The 17,283-nt window shown below is 42.1% G+C and overlaps 1 protein-coding gene across 1 annotated transcript; it reads left to right on the forward strand.

The window, feature by feature from the left end:
* The first annotated feature begins 463 nt into the window (after positions 1 to 463).
* On the forward strand, positions 464 to 15,876 carry LOC136443539 (protein turtle homolog B-like). The gene is made up of 8 exons (XM_066440817.1): positions 464 to 1,523; positions 5,886 to 6,236; positions 7,968 to 8,261; positions 8,392 to 8,670; positions 9,094 to 9,336; positions 12,515 to 12,583; positions 13,050 to 13,232; positions 13,605 to 15,876. Exons 1-8 carry the CDS (start codon positions 1,475 to 1,477, stop codon positions 13,679 to 13,681), a joined length of 1,545 nt encoding a protein of 514 aa, XP_066296914.1. The 5' UTR covers positions 464 to 1,474; the 3' UTR covers positions 13,682 to 15,876.
* The last annotated feature ends 1,407 nt before the right edge of the window (positions 15,877 to 17,283 follow it).

A 17,283-nucleotide genomic window follows, 5' to 3' on the forward strand; every position in this document is an offset into this window, starting at 1 on the left:
TGAGATCAATTGAGCTACAGGACCGAGGAAAACATACTACACGACGAAACGTCACCTAGTGTGAACATGAGGTCTGGATTAGAGTTAGAGTCTTGAAAACTACCGTCCATACGTCTTTTCGAACATAGCTGTCAATATAAGTCCATAGAATGACGTAAGGCAGTTTACTAAGTCCTAAAAACACATAACTCTTCATGCATGAATGGCAATCTGATCCACGTAAATTTAGATAAATCGGTTTGGTGAAAGCAGTAAGAATAGGGCGTGTGGAGTAGAAGTAAGCTCTTTAGTAGATACAGCATGTTTTATTGTATCTCATCATCATTCAACCAAGACACCCAGATAAGACGTAGCTCACTGCAGTCTTACGAGGGCCAGATAGGGTATAGCAGGAACCGTGATCTCCAGTGTTTGTTAAGGTCAAACTGCCGAAGGTATTTTAATATCTAACGAAGGCGGTTTTAATTAGATGTCAGACGTATGTCAAGCCATTGTCTCCATGGTGACAGATGGGAGTACGACTGATATCCTATATGCCGAGATTTAAGTTTCTAAAATGCAAATCGGTAACTCCATGCTTTGAAGATGAAACGGGGCTCTTGCTTCACATGCGAAAATGTCGTTTTGCTGAAAGAGCTGTGTGTTTTTCATGGGGTTTTGCCAATCAGGTCGCTGTGATGAATACCCGCGGATTAGGTCGATGACTGAGGGCCTGATACTTGCTGTATTTTGCGAGCACGCAATTCACTTGGGGTCCCAATCAACCGGTAATCACCACTTCGGCTCGTGCAATCAATCATCGGCCGCCGTACAATTACAGAACACACGGGCAAATATAGGGGCGTGTTGTTCGGTCCCGTCCGTTCACTTATCATGCGGCAGCAGCCAGCGAGCCCGCGAGTCCCGAGATGGAGTCAACAACGAGGAACGTTCTGACGTCGCTTTGACGTTCGTATTTGTTTATCTTGATGAAAGAGTAATCTGGTCTTGGGCGGTTCTTTTTTTTCTTGAGGGGAAAACGCGGAAGGCAAGACGTATCTCTATCCGTTCTTCGGGATATCCATGAGGTGGGAAAGACTTCGGCTGGAGGTGTGGATCCCTGGTGACTCTCCAAGACCATCAGCGCCGTGTGTGTATCACTACTGACGGCCCTACACCACTGACTAGTCACGACTATCAAGGCAAGGCGCGCATCCAGAGCACGACGGACTACTATCTTCTCTGTACCGGCTACTCACCACGAGCCAACCGTAATTCCAGGAGACATAGTGACGTGTCATTCCCCGGAATAATCTGAGTAGTTCCGCTGCCACAAAGAAAGGAGAGAAAGAGACTGACTTGCAGGAAACGCCTCGCCTACTGCTACACCTCAATAGTGGCTCAGCGGCGGACGTGCAGTTCCTCTGGACTCGGACGTTCGGTGTCAGTTGTCGTCTTGTTGATTCGATAAACCTGCGAGCGACATCTAAGAGCCATGGAGCATAGCCCGTTGTTCTTGTGGATGTTAGCCGTGTATGTCGCAGGTAGGTGTTTCCATCGCCATTTTTCACTCACGGATAACTACATAGCACACTGCCATGCAATTGCTGTTGCATTTTCTCTTCGTCATTGACCGTACCGTGTTGTGACATAACATTTGTAAGACTTTGTAAATACTGTCATATTTGGGCCTGCCTCTTCTTTGTAACACAACCCACATCTTTTCGGCTCCTTACAATGCTGTGTACCATAACCATCCATTCCCACGAACTCTGTACCATTTTTATACCTTGTTCTTGCCGTAGTTCTTTGCTATAGACCACGGCCTATCAAACCAGTCATTAAGTGTTCCTTGCGACTTTACCTACGTCACAGCACTATCTAGAACCCCTAATTTTACAAATGGCTTTTCCACCAGCATACTCATTACGCACTGTTCGCCATACACATCACCAGGAACTATCCCTCGCTAACCCAGCAATTGAACTCCATTTCTCTTCCATACATATATTCAGCGTTACTCACCGGAAAAGATATTGTTGTCACTTAAACATCGCTTTAACGTCTGTGGATATATCCTTTCCCATTCGCACTCTTCCAATAAAACTTTACAACTCATTTATAACCTTTTGTTAGGCTCCGTCAACTGTTCATCTAGAACCACTAATGTGTTCGCTCTAACATATCTAATAGCACCTCTAGCGAAGTTCGTTTATATGTAAAGTACATTCGGCTGAATGATGGAATTAGTTTACCGTGATAATCTTGCGTGCGTGAGGGATACGAGTCTGTTAAGCCTGTACGTATATAATGTAGCTTCGTATAATCTGTACCACAAATAACAATGCCTTTGACCTGCTATAACGCGAATTACACTTTTATATGTATCTTCGCCAAACATTCATTGCTAGCGCTGAATATAAAGGGAGAATGTTACTGCACTGTTTAGATGAGCTGATTTGATATATGAGAAATGACATTTGAGAAGAACTTTATTGCACGGCAATCGTTTACGGTACAATGTATGGCGACAACTATTAAACATAGTACAAAATAGGTGTATAGAATAAAACTTACCATCCTAATTAGCCTAATTACTAAACCAATAAGGGTTAGCATAAGTCGTTGATATAGCGTTACAATTGAGTGGGGCTAATCATGAAGTTTCGGTATATCATGCCTAGCATGAATTTTCAAGCATGTCTGACAGCATGAGGATGGATATTTGTAAGTAGTGATATTTTCCTATTACTGTTACAGCTTCATATTTTGGCATTGTAGGGAAACATTATACAATAGTCTTCTGTGAAGTCGAAGCTTGCATGTCCCGATCTGAATGCCATGAGTGTCTTGTTGTTATTGCATGAAAGAACGCGGCCCGTCGAGGTCGAACACCCGCGGGACTGTAGCCCGTGTGATGTAGCTGTAGGATACCGGTCAGTGACTTCACCCCCTACCCTCACACCCTTCCCGCACACCACGGGCTCTATCCGCGACCAAATTAACCCAGGAACGTTCAGCAGGGGGCATTAAGAATTAACACCGGGCGAAATTGCAAGCCATCCATTCTGGGCAACTGCAGATTTACTGCTGCGAGGATTGGGGACTTGATTGCTCGCGGAATGAGTTCCGAGCGCGACGATAGAGAGAGAACTGCTAGCTCTGTGGTTCCTCGCGACTAGACTGTAGGCAGGGATTAGGAACTGTGAGGAAAGTGCGGAGAAGGCGCTGGGTTTTCCAATTTGCCTCGCGATTTAAGGGCAACCTCCAGGTCGTATTGGAAACTTCAACTTCAATTGCGCTGCAACTACGTCTACAATCTTTACCTGTGGATACGAGTAGAATACAAAAAAGGAAAAAAAACTGGCAATTTGTTTCAATGAATTAAATACAAACTGTTGCAATTGTAATTTTTTTTAATAGTACAACAAAATTCCAGTTGAAACACGCTACCAGTTGCACTTCTTTTACCTCGTATGACATCACAGGTAAACCGTCCCCATTAACCTGTTTTATGACTGTGCTCTCAACTCAACCTAGCTTTAAAATCGCGTTTTGGCCGTGTAGCTTTCCAGGTTAATGTGCTACAGACTACTGTTGTAGTGCAGCCCCCGCAACACATCTCAATTTCAAGAAGATACTGGCAACTTTTCTCATTACCAGTGTCAGTCATGTCAGCCTGAAGTAATTACTCCAGTACTCCTGAGCCTGATCTTAAACAGAAACATGCATGAGACAAGGAAGCTCGCAACTCTTCCGAGGTCTCCCAAGGCAAAAGAAGAGACAAATCTCCGCCGCTTTTGACGCATGGTTGGGGAATGATATGAACGCATGCATGGCGATGAGACGCCCTAAGTTGATAATGAAACTCGTGAGAGTGCGCGAACTAGGCGCTTGATATCATAATGGACCACTGGTGAAAGATCTAGCTATAATTGCTCAGTCAGATATAAAGCACGTAACTTGTTATACATAAAATGTTATTTATAAAAGGCTGAGTATATACTCAACATTTTATACACCCATGGTCTTAAGTCATACCTTTACGGCGGCGTAAGACTGTCTAATGTCTCACTGTTTTATCCATAGTTGATATCTGCTCCAGTTGTTTTGATGCATTGGCATGCTGCCAATCTTTTTCAAATTGATGTTTTTATCCATGAACAAATCACACAATACATTTCTTATTTAATCTGTGTATTTGAAAATAAAACAAACTGTAGACAACACATCACCCTACACTTGTCTCTCCGTAATGAGTAGCACCTCAATAACGATGTACTCCCTTAGATCATTGGTCCGCCGTCGTAAAGTCAAATTGCCATTGAGTGGCAGGCATGTACGGATATTGCCAGTCCTCAAGCCGTAACCTTGTACATAGTGCATATACAAGGTCGCGACGCGAAGCAATAAAATATTTGTGTAATGGTGCATAAAGCCTGGGTCGTGTGTGTATCAGACAAGGATATTACACACTTCTTCAGGTTGTGATGTTGCAACTTATAGTTTACTAGGGTGTAGGAATCTCGTCAAAATCAAACAAAATCATTGCAAAATGGTAACAACAAACCAAAACTTTTCAATGACGAAACTGTGGGGCACAAAAATCTCGTCGATTGATACTGTTAGATATGTGTGATGCCTCTTCTAGTTAATACTCCTCGAAAAATATTTTTCATTTTTACAGTTTTAATTTTGTCAAAACATGTTTATTTTCCACTTTGTTTTCTTTTTACAACGTTTCCATCACAACTTTTATTGTCTGGTTATTGTGCATTATTTTGAGTTCACTGTAGTCCCAAAAGGCTCTATCCTCCGCATGATATACCCTCTATGAATCACCATATAAATAGTTTAAGATTAAGATAGTAAAGCGAGAAAGAGCTTAATAAAATAAGATTAGGTGAGCCAATGAGAGGTGTATCAATGGTAATCAGTGCTGCAGCCATATATTTTCGGCTATAAAGAAGTGATTAGGTCGGGTCACAAGCGAGCTGTTTCCCTTACGAAGTCAATTAAAGGAGGATTAGTCGGACTAATTGAGGACGTAAAAAAATCGAAACGACCCAGCAGAGCCCGTCCTGATGCTTGGCGTTACGCGCCGTTGGTGCCGGTACTGGATATGTTATTGAGATGTGTTACTTCACCGGGTGCCGACACACTACTCAATCTAGTACCGATCCATAGCGCCATTATGTGTCGACCGTGAGCTCAATATATTGTAATTACGCGATATGGGGGGTATAAATTAGGATTCCTCTCTCTACGTTAACGCCTTCGCAAACGTGTTTGGAGATGCCATTTGTTTCAGTCAGGTTTCTGCAATCCGGGATTGAGTGGAAGTAGATAAAACTGCAATACTTCAAATGACTCACTACAAAGTGTATTAAGAATGGGAAGTGGATACATTTCTTCTTAAGTGATGAAAGAAGGCGACACCGAACTGAAGCAAGAATATTAATAATCATTTCATTTCATAAACCTCACAGAGTATTACATACTGCAATGATGCTCCACGTGAATGTAATCAAGGCTCTGTGCGGTGCTTTAAAAAGGTAGCGACAATTGATGGGTCACATTTCGATCAGCATTCAAATCGTTAACTTGTTTTTCATTTGTAATCCATCTTCAATTTCAACAGTGAGGAACATATAGTTGCCATTTCACTTTGTAGCTTACAGCGTCCGGGATCACCAAAATGGTTATGGTTGGGAAATTTACTCCTCGCTACGATGTGGTGAAAATCACCGTTAGATCCACAGCAAAAAAAGATGGATCACAAAATCATTGATGTGCTTTCTTAATTAAATTGCATAGTATCACTATGTAAAATGACCTCAAAGATAATTTGAAGTCTCTTCTGTTCCAAGTGTTTTACTGTTATGTTTATTTATGTCTGTATACAGGCTGTGCTGGGCAATCGCAAATCAATTTGAAGTTGCCAGACACAGTGAACGCCGTGGATGGAGATCAGGCGATTCTCCCGGTAACATTCAACACTCAGCGAAGAGTCATGACTATAACCTGGGAAAAGCTCAACAAAAAAGACGAGAGGAGAAGAACACTTGTGTATTCTTACTATCCACCACTTAACACAAGAGAACCTCACAGAGACTACGCCGGCAGAGCAAACCTCGTGGCCCAGGCTTCCCTAAAGTTGAACCCAACGGTTTCAGGGGACGACGGGACCTACGTCATAACCATCATGGTGGAAGGCATCGGGAAAGAAGAAGGGTTCGTCAAGCTCTCCATCCTCGGTGAGCCTTTTACTGATACTTTAGTACACGTGATACTTTGCATTCCGACCCCGGCACGAATGCTGCACTCCATGCATATTTAAGCTGTCGAGGTGATTAGTTACCCATGAATGTAGTCCGCGCTATCTCCACATCTGTTCCGGCCTGATGATCCGGAGTCTAATTTAGCGTATCTGTCTTAGCGAAGCAGAGATCTATCTCTCTCTTTCTTGTCTCTTCGTCTCTCCGGGCGGAGGCCTGAGTGATGGAAGCTGCTTGCCTATCTGCCAGCTGTTGTTAATCATCAGGCGGTTTTTAAAGACTTAGTTACCCTACGGTGATCACGGGCCACCGGTACAATACATTCCCGTCAGGGTCGCTTCAGATCTGAGAAAACCTTGAACAGCTTTAACCTTGCAAATAAGGTTATGATAATGTCGGCTTTGTGCTGCATATCTGCAGGGCCACATGTCTTAGGTGGTATCAGTCAAACTCTGTTCTTTCAGGGACAGGCTTTTTAGCGAATGCCCACAAACGCCCACTCTGGCGAAGTCCGCGGTGCACGAATCTAATTTTTTCTGCTCGGAATATGTTCAGGTTGTGCTCCCATTAATTGATCCTGAGTTTCAAGTCAATCCATCTATCCGAAGTTAAATAAAGCGAACTTGAAGATTCTTACCTGGCTTTTTAGCGAATGCCCAGCAAAAAATGGCTTTTTAGCGAATACCCACTATATCAGCCAAAATATCGGCCATCGTGACACGGGCGCTAAATCTAACACCATACACATCTTCAACAAGTTGTCCCCTGAATGTGTACTCAGTTTCCGTGCTGTACACGCCTGTAAAGTCACTTAATTTTACGAAATACACGGCGCGGCCCGCGGCACTGGTAAGCTGTCCCAAATATGCAAATGAGCCGCCGTATTGGATTTTTACGTCCGGGGCCGTGGATTCCCACGCCGTGTATTTCGTAAAATAAAGTGACTTTACAGGCGTGTACAGTACGAAAACTGAATACAAATTCAGGGGACAACTTGTTGAACATGTTTATGGTGTTAGATTTAGCGCCCGTGTCATGATGGCCGATATTTTGGCTGATATAGTGGGTATTCGCTAAAAAGCCATTTTTTGCTGGGCATTCGCTAAAAAGCCAGGTAAGAATCTTCAAGTTCGCTTTATTTAACTTCGGATAGATGGATTGACTTGAAACTCAGGATTAATTAATGGGAGCACAACCTGAACATATTCCGAGCAGAAAAAATTAGATTCGTGCACCGCGGACTTCGCCAGAGTGGGCGTTTGTGGGCATTCGCTAAAAAGCCGATGCGGTTCTTTCAGGCGTTGTACTGCAATGACTTTGAAAAGTATGAAGAATCTTAATAATTTCTTAATTTCATTGTTATTGTTCCACATAGTGTGAACCAATGAGTGTAAGATAGATCATATCTCCATGTATTATCGATGGCTTCTTACTGTCTGCAAACTATTTATGCCAGATGAACCGCGAATAAAGTAGGCGTAAAGGATTGTTTCAAAGTTCAGAATCTTTCCGTTTTGTCACTCAACGAAAAAGGCCAATCACTAACGTCTGGCAACCGAAACGTGCTTTGGCAATTAGTCTTCAGTTAACTCTCAAGACAATGCCTGGGACTTACAGATAATGCAATGCATGTCAAAATCAGGATACCTGACAGAATTTGGAATTCTCTAGCTTAGACGAAATCTTATTTGTTCTGTTTGTCTTCTTTAGTTCCTCCAACGGTGCAGGTTGGACCCTCTGACCCCTACGTGGTCACGTGGGGTCGAGCAGCCACCCTGTCATGCGCAGTACTGAGCGCCAAACCCAACATAACGGCACTACACTGGGAAAAGGACGGCGAGATCATCGTCAGCTCGAGACTGGGGAATAAAAACTCTGGAGGAACTGTACAGACGCCATCTTTGTTGGTGCGCAACGTCAACAGAGAGGATGCTGGGATGTACACATGCGTGGTGGATCACGTGGTGCATAGAGTCACTGCGAGTCTTCTGCTGAAAGTTCTTTGTGAGTATACCGAACATTTTCATACATTTTCAAGAAGAACAAAGTTTATGTACATTCTAATCCATTCTTAATTATCTATTTGTCAAAAACAAAATGATATTTAAACATTTTTTTCTTGTAATGATTTTAGATCCAGCTTCTATCATCAGTATTTCGGACTCTATAACTGCCGAGGAAGAGGACACGGTCACCTTACAGTGTGTGGCGGACGGTAACCCGGCTCCCAACATCTCGTGGTCTATCGATGGGAGGCCCTTACCCACGCAGCAAAACAAAATCTCGCGAGACATGACGGTGGGATCAGCTGTGCTGGATAAGGTGTTTCTGAACGACAGTGGGAACTACATGTGCACAACGACTAACGGGGTGGGAGAGTCGAAATCAAAGTCACTCAGGCTCTCAGTTTCACGTGAGTCGCCACTTTTAAAACTTTTGTCGCAACACCATATGAGTATTAGTTGACCTCATTACTTCTTGGTAATGGAGGAAACTCGCAGTCGCCTGCAAAAGCAGCCGACCTATGACGATGACTTCTTGGTAATATTGAAAATGCGGGATTGAATGGGTACAGCTATATAGTCGGCTAATCAAAACGCTTGAGAAATATCCTTTTTTTGTAATTAGTGCAAACTACGATGAAGTACACTTCAACCGTATTTGAGGTAGATTGGCAAATGCCTTGCTCTATAGGGGTCTAGCTATGCCTCCCTAATTCAAACAATAGTTCAATGGATTCTTAGTTTAGCTATAGTAATTTCATGTGTTCTACTTTTGTGGCTATTTTTCTTAGTTGCATGTGGTGTGACGCAGTCTGTACCCGTATGTTTCCTAGTTCCGCAGAAGGGGTTGAGAATGACGCCCTCCACCATCGCGCTGATTGTGGGCGTGTCTGCCGGCGGCCTCTGGTTGATCGTCTGCGTCACTCTGGCCGTATACTTTCTGCGCAGGCGCCAACGACAGAGAGAGAAGAAGAAGTTTTCCCTTTACTACAGCGCCGGGAGAAGAGATATTCCCGAAGATGGAAAGGATGCGACAGACGGCGATAAGGAACCCCCGCCATATTCCGCACTATCAGGTATGTTTTTCGAAAACAGTATGAGTTTAGAAAGCACTTTGTGTTTCGAAAACAGTATGTGTTTGTAGAGCAGTATGTGTTTGGAAAGCAGTATGTGTTTGGAAAGCAGTATGTGTTTGGAAAGCAGTATGTGTTTGGAAAGCAGTGCGTACTTGGAAAGCAGTATGTGTTAAGAATTTGAAGCAAACTGTTTAGAGAGTCGTATGTCTTTGGGAAGCAGTATGCGTTTAGAATTGAAAGCAAAATTTCTTTAGAAATCAGTGTGTGATTACAAAATAGTAACGTTATGTGTTCCGAAGCAATATGTGTTTAGGAAGCGGTATGTGTTTAGCAAGCAGTATGTATGAGAAAAGCAGTATATGTTTGGAAAGTAGTATATGTCCTTAGGAAGCAGTGTGTGATTAGAAAGCAGTATGTGATTAGAAAGCAGTACGTGTAAGTATTTAAAATCTAGTATGTGGTATGAAAGCAGTATGTGTTTAGAAAGCATTGATAAATGGGAATATTGTAACGACTAGAAAGATAAGCTTACGGAGTTTCCTCAAAACTCGTTCTGCCAAAATATGAGTATTTGTTTCATATACTGAATGGCACATGTACCTTTACCTCTAAGAAGAGATTTTGAATCCAAGAACCAATAAGAAAACGTTAGTGTGTGTGGTCTTGTAGCAAAGTTCAACTTGCTTCCAACGTATCGAAATTTCGACCGTACTTTAGACGCCTACATCATGACCTTATTGCTTCAGACACGTATTATCTCACTTGCCTGATATCTACTGACAAATCTCAACACAATAGAAACTCAGGCACGTCCAAGACGGACTGGCCTAATTCCAACTTCGATATCAAACCCCAGATTTCCTGCTCCGGGCAAGGATCGAATCCACTACATCAGCATTGCTCTCAGCAGCAGCTAGCATGCAACATTACGGGGTACGGACAAATTGGACCTCTAGGGGATCTACGTAGTCTCCATGGAATAATTGGACACTTTCCTACATTTTGGTACCGTGCTACGGTCACAATTGAAAAAGGGGGCCCCGCCGGATAGTTAACGGGATTTTTGTTTGCACTTTCGGCCGTGACCCTACGTTGCCCCGTGCTACCGGGCTATTTTGGCTGAACCCTCGGATCTTTCTAACTCCGAGGCAAAATCAGCCCGGGACCCGGTGACAAATAGACCCCGTAAGCTAATCGAGAGGTCCCCCCCCCCCAGGGATCTGGCAGTCCACCGGGATAAATGTGTGGCTTCGGGGCCCGGCCGGAGCTACACCTCCTGCGGTCACCGGCGCAATTGTGACCGTAGTATAAATCAATAAAGAAGGACACTTGCATATGACTTGAAAACATAAATAACTCTAGGTCACTATCAGACTTGTAATGACATCATATTTTGACAAGATTATATAAGTTCTAAACATTGTTGTGAAACCGTCAGCGGAAATGAAATATCCCTTACCCTGGAGGATTTAGTCCATGGATTACCATGGTTAAGTCCTTCACTCTTCATTTGTCGTCCTTAATAAGCAGAGTTACATAAAGGATACACCTAGGAGCAATGTGTGGTTTAGATACTTCAACATGACAGATACGCTTTGCTCTGACTAGACGAAAAGGTGCCCTTTCTTCTCTCACTTTTATGGCATATACCAAGATTCCAACATGTGTAAAACAGTCTCAATTTAAACTCTCAAACGTTTGCATGCAATCTACTAATGTAATTCCACCAGGTTACATGATCCCGCTACCCTGAAACGATACATCGAAACAGATCTCCTACCCAACGTCCCCCAGTATAATGCACCATTGTATAATCTAAACTCTGCATACCCGGGGGATGCTGCATTAAAGATCTCTCAAACCCACTGTTTTTCAATGTGGCGGATTTATGTAACCTGTGGATAAATGTTAATCGAGCTTAGGTTCAAACTAGCCTGAAACTTTTACAAATCACAAAGGTTCATCAAATACATACAGAGTAGTCGAGTAAACGAGAACTAACTACTTTTAAACCTAAATAAATTTTCCATAAACCGGTTTATTTATCGGATGTCTATAGATCATTTCCTTCGTTAAACATAAAACAATTAGTTGTAATTTCTTTAACACACGCCAGGGTGCATCTAGAATCTGTTCACGTTTTGGACACCCTGCCTACTTTGCCATCATTAAAGATTAAATGGACATGAAAATCAATTTCGTTTTGATGAATTTAGATTGCTTCTCGGGGCAATCCTTCCGACGTTGAGAATGAACGATGACTTCACGGCTCCTTGCAGATGTTCCACCCCTTTTCACGTGGCATTTACGGTTTTTCACTGGATAACACCGACTGTGAATACCAGTGACTGTAGTGGCGATAAACGTGGTCTAGGGATTATTTGACTCCTTAATATAAGGCAGTGGAAATGTTTTTGTCTAACGGTTGAAATGGGTGGATTTTCTTGAAACTCGGTACCAAGCCAACTTGGTACCCCCCGCAAATCCCAAATCACGTAAGGTCTCGCGATAGTGTTTTTTTTTCAACAACACTGAGCATAACCTTTCTATCTAGTTACCTACATTCGTGTTTGACTTCTGCAAATGTTACATATTGATTATCAATGATATCTTTATTGCATATTTATGGCCAAATCGCTAAACGCTCAGATGACAACACGTGGTCTAACGGATGTGAAACACTAAATCCTGAGACACTAAAATACAATATATTAAGATGTGCTAAAACACTAAAAACAAATGTAAACATATATATCTATAAGAGTTTCGTCTTTCTCTTTGAAACACATTGAGACATAGCTACATATTCTACACATTAGCACCGGTGCACGTAGAGAGTATAGCCCCGGCCGGGCCCCGAAGACACAAATTTGTCCCAGGGGACTGACAAATTCTCGCGCTTAGCTTATGGCATCTATTTGTTACCGGGTCCAGGGTTGATTTTAACCCCGAGTTTAAAAAATCCCCGGTACCCAGCCGTGCCCCTAAAACAGCAGATTGCCGGATGTACCGCGGTGCCCCTTTTCCAATTGTGACCGTAACAATACGTTGCTCATTTTATGTTCATTAGTCTGTATTTTCTTACATTTCTATTCTACCACCAACAAAGACGACGGTACAAAGTAGTTAGATGGAAGGTAAGTTTTTGACATTTACTGTTTGAATTCTCCCCACACAGCCAAGCTGTCTGTAAGAGGGTCGACACGCAGTGGCATCAACACGATGCGGAAGTCACTGGCAAAGAAAGGTTTGTTTGGCTATTTATTGATTAGTACTAATTAATTGTATACATCTTTCATTGTGACCCTTCGTGTTTAGATACAGGAATTACTAGCTTATAGGAATTGAATTTGAATGGGATGGTAAGTTGACAAAATTGCAAAATTAGGACAAGGTTTTGCTTATGAAATGGTGACTGAAATATTTTTTTTAATTTTTGCAAGACTATGTTATGTTTTTTTATACAGAGAATGCGTTGCCAGTACAGTGGCGATATTTTTATTCCACCAGCTAAACATGCAATTTCCTCACATAACCTACAGGTCAATGAGATCTTACAGGTGTCCCCTTTAATAAGTCACGGTTGTGCCGCTGTTTTTCTTGTATCTAAAATTTCATTACGTGTCGCTTCAGGTTATCAAAAGTTTAAAACTAGGTCACTAGGATTAATAAGATTTTCAATCAAATGAACATGTTGATAATTCTTTTCGTAGACAGAAGATACGCATGCGTACTGTACCCCTATCATCCACGTGAGGACAACGAGCTTCCTCTGGAACCTGATGACGTCATTGAGGTGCTTGAGGGGGAAGATGGCGGCTGGTGCCTGGGTTACCTGAGGGGCAGGATAGGCCTGTTCCCCTCCAACTACGTCAAGTTTGTGTCAAGCAATGAAGGTTTGTTCAGCGGATCACAAACATATGCGACATAATTAAATGACGGCAAGGATTGAGCAGAATAGAAGCTGTAGTGAAAAGATTTTAAAAGGCATCCGCCATCTTTCTTTAGCTCTGGAGGATAGTCACGTGACCCAGAGTCAAAGGTCACACAGCTTACGTGACACGGAAAAGACATTGTAAAATCTTACCACGAGCTTGATGAAAATATGATATTTCTATACTAGTAACAATCAACCATTCTCCACAATTTAGAATAGCTAGCTCTGTTGAACGTTGTATCAAGTCTTGAATATTCCGACAAACAAATACTTGTAGAATGCACGCCCAATCCTTGTCTCGACGTAACACTTTGTTATTCCTATGTTCCAGTTGCTGCGATGAAATCCAGAAAGGCCCTAGAGACCTTGGAGTTGTCGGATGCTCCCGGCTCTAAGCGAAGCATATGAGGAACGCGCGGGGATTTAGGTTACTACTTCCCAACTGTAGTGATCACGTTCACGCTGCTGTGGAGGTCACTAACGAGCTACTACATCTATATCAAGTTTCCCGTGACGTCACGGCTTCTATGTGGCAACAGAAACATGACAGTTACAACCTGGACGTTTGGAATAGAACCTATAAGGAAATCTATGGAGATCTCAATGTGTCAAATGTTTTGTGTAGATGTACAAAGCCGTAAAAAGCGTGGAAGATTTGACGGTGATAACTTTGGTAAACTTGTAGAGTTTGCTATTATACATGTACAAACGGTACGTTGTCAATTACTCCAAAGCTTTATGTGTGTATATGTATACTTAAAGTTGTCCAGTCGTCATTGCTACCGCAAGTCAAACAAACAATTTTATTTGTATACTGTACATGTGGTTTGAAGTCAGCAAATTGTACATGTACATTGTGTGCTTTACATGTTTCTTTATCAAAGATAAAATGCTGATAATGTATATATTAAATGTTCAAGGTACACTTTTATGATATTGTAACGGAGTTCCATGCACTACTTTAGATTGTGAATTGCTGGGATATGGCACAGGAATAAGGATGTTCACGATTCTACCTACGCATGTGCAGCGAAATGTATTTTGGGTAGTACTAGTAGGTCAAAGGTGACATAAGCAAAACACGTCTGCACATTATCATACAAATCGAGACAATTGTCGAGACGAACTGTTAACAAGTTATATAGGGCCTTCACCTTTGACATATTACCTACAATACATTCTGCTGCGCATGCGTAATTACAATCGTGAACCTCCTTATACTGAAAGCTAAACAGGATCAGTCAAAACACGTATATCTCCAAGTCCTGGGACATTGTTAATCAAACATGGCGTTTTGTCAGTATTTTGCCAATACATGTATAGTGTATCGCGTGCTAAGTGATTGTGTCGGTATAGTGTTATGTTATCTTCAAGTTTTTTCTCGCAAGACTTAAATAGGCTGTGTACCAAAACTTTTAATTGCCACCTAGCGGAATTTGTTGGTAGTACAACAATCTATCTTACTACGGAGTGCAGTAGGGTTTTAGGACCTCTAGCGGAACTAGGAAGAGGAGCAATGACGACAACGTTGTCGTCTTCTCTGTTACAATTGTTATGGTTGTGAAATGATGAACTGTGGATTTAACTTATTACTCCGGGAAGGAGGTGTGACCTCCTCCTGGGAGTATTGGAAATGCTTTTGTTTGCGCGTTCGCAGCTATAACTCACGATCCCGTTGTCGCATTGGTGTGTAACTTGGCATATCGTTTGCCTGGTTGGGCGTGGTGATGCACAATGTCTTTGTTACACCGTAACTACTTTATCGTCAATGCAATATCGTAATTGCACCCCTATAATTAATGGCATGTGCCACTGCCCTGCCATAGACACCATGCTATAATCCATTCCGCTTGACTAGAATACTTCAGGCAGATACGGGGTATATATCTTTCTTACTAGCTGTGATCGTATAGTCACTGTTACATTGTAAAATAGCCAACGTGCATCACCACACGCAACCTAGCAAACGATATACCAAGTTTCATACTTATGCGGCAACGGGAATTGTGAGTTTTGGCTGCGAACATGTGCAGAATGACCTCCTGTCTGTGTATAAGTATGCCGTGTCCAGTCGCAGCCCGCATGCTAGTATGTTCGTACGCGACGGACGGTGCACTTTTACGCACAGTGTGAAAATGGGAAATCTCTGGCCCTTCAAATTTACCACACTTGTAGTGTGTAATACGGAGGCTGTGACAATGTAAAAAAGTTTACGCAGGGAATGAAAGATTGTTGAGATATGTTCCTCAGAAAAGTGCGCGCGGGCCGGGGCCGGTATCACTTCTGGGTGGTTTCACCGGATTGAAAAATCCGGTGACCTTTGGCGTTACGATAATGCAGATTAGCCTTTTTTTTATTGCAAATAGGTTGCTAGCTATAGATCAGGCAAGCCTACAATAAATTGTGGAAAGAGACTTAACTGCATATTTGTGATTTCTGAAACATCAAAAGGGGCCATCTTGATCTAAATGTGTGACTTTTCCCGGAAATTCTAGATCCAATCTGTACCATGCTGTAAAAACGTACTTTTCATCAGGTTAACCTCTCCTGTATTGAAAGAAAAAGATAAATAAACGCTTTTCTTTACTTGCTATAAAACACTACTTGGACTGTGCAGAGATGCAATTTATGTGGGTTAATACTTTTAATTCTTTAATTACGGCTTATCAAACATGCACTTTTCACACCTGGCTCCGCATACAACCCACGGTTCCGTTGTAAAGTATCACATGATGATATATGACTGACGGTTCTAATCGAGAAATAGTGCTTCATGATAAAGATGTCATAAAATGGACCAAACCATTAAAGTCTGGGGCTATCATTAAAAATTATCCAGTATAATGGCCCATCCCTACACAATTAATCGCCAAATACAACAAAATAAACCAGGATTGTAATTATCTGTAATTTCACACCTTACATAAAGATCAATTTTATGCATTTATCTTACAACTGAGCAGGTCACTAGCAAAGGAAATTAACAAACACCTCACCCACAATGTACCCACTATAAATACTTCACGGAGAATTGTGTCCTACGGACTCTTGTTCTGTTTTCGAATGTACGTATATTTTTGCTTCTATTGTGGCAATTACAACGAAACTGCAGACCTTGGCTTCGCTAATTCTTAAGTAATTGGGGCGACTGACACTAACACGGAAAGAAAAAGTTTCTAAGAAAAAACATCTAAGAGACCTCACCACGTGGACGACTCTACAAATCCCGATTTCGTTAAGTTCTGTGAGGGGTTTCTGGCCAAATAGTGCCTACATGACATAGACTAATCGGCAATTTGGCTCACTAAAGGGTAGATTCACGACACACAGCCTCACAAGCCTTGTTCACAGCCTGGCTAGCAAACTGCTGATAAACCAGCCTGAGGTTACACTACCCTGGTACTCACGGACTGCACGCGTGCTTTTGACCACGTGTATCACCTGAGAAATGAAGAAAAATGGCGTCCGTTGGTCCATCCTCCCTTGAATCTGCAATTTTCTCTCATATAGGACAGAAACGTGTCACATATAAAAGAGCCCTTTGAGTGGGGAAGGCTTACCTATGGAGTATCCCAGGATATCAATCTTGGCCCTCTGGTATTTCTTGTCCAAATCAATGATGCTACTCCTAAAGAAGATACGTCAGCGGAGGCATGGCAATTTCTGGATGACATGTCTCCTGGATGCACAGAGGCCAGGCTTACGACACAGAAAGAACAAACCGATCTAAAGATGCCACTTGACCTACCAAGTGCATTTTTTTTCCGATTGGTTCCATTCGAACCTTAATCTTTAAATTTATTTTGCAAACCCAGTAATCTCAATGTAACAATGTTGTTGAAAATATCTACAATTTCAGTATCTTATATCCACGCTTTTATCACAAACTTAAAGTTTTACGATGTAATAGGCGTCATATTGGCTACATTTTCCTGAAACTATTATTAAAGTCATGAACATGGACTGTATGGTATAGAGCCGACATGTAAGAAATTGGCAGTAACTCAAGA

This window comes from Branchiostoma lanceolatum, chromosome 10 (genome assembly GCF_035083965.1).
Source record: "Branchiostoma lanceolatum isolate klBraLanc5 chromosome 10, klBraLanc5.hap2, whole genome shotgun sequence".
Taxonomy (NCBI): domain Eukaryota; kingdom Metazoa; phylum Chordata; class Leptocardii; order Amphioxiformes; family Branchiostomatidae; genus Branchiostoma; species Branchiostoma lanceolatum.

Excerpts from the sequence above, each read along its gene's own strand:
- LOC136443539 (XM_066440817.1), top strand. The coding sequence starts at position 1,475 with ATGGAGCATAGCCCGTTGTTCTTGTGGATGTTAGCCGTGTATGTCGCA. Across the intron at positions 8,262-8,391 it reads TCTTCTGCTGAAAGTTCTTT|ATCCAGCTTCTATCATCAGT; the intron begins GTGAGTATACCG and ends TAATGATTTTAG. Across the intron at positions 9,337-12,514 it reads GCCATATTCCGCACTATCAG|CCAAGCTGTCTGTAAGAGGG; the intron begins GTATGTTTTTCG and ends CTCCCCACACAG.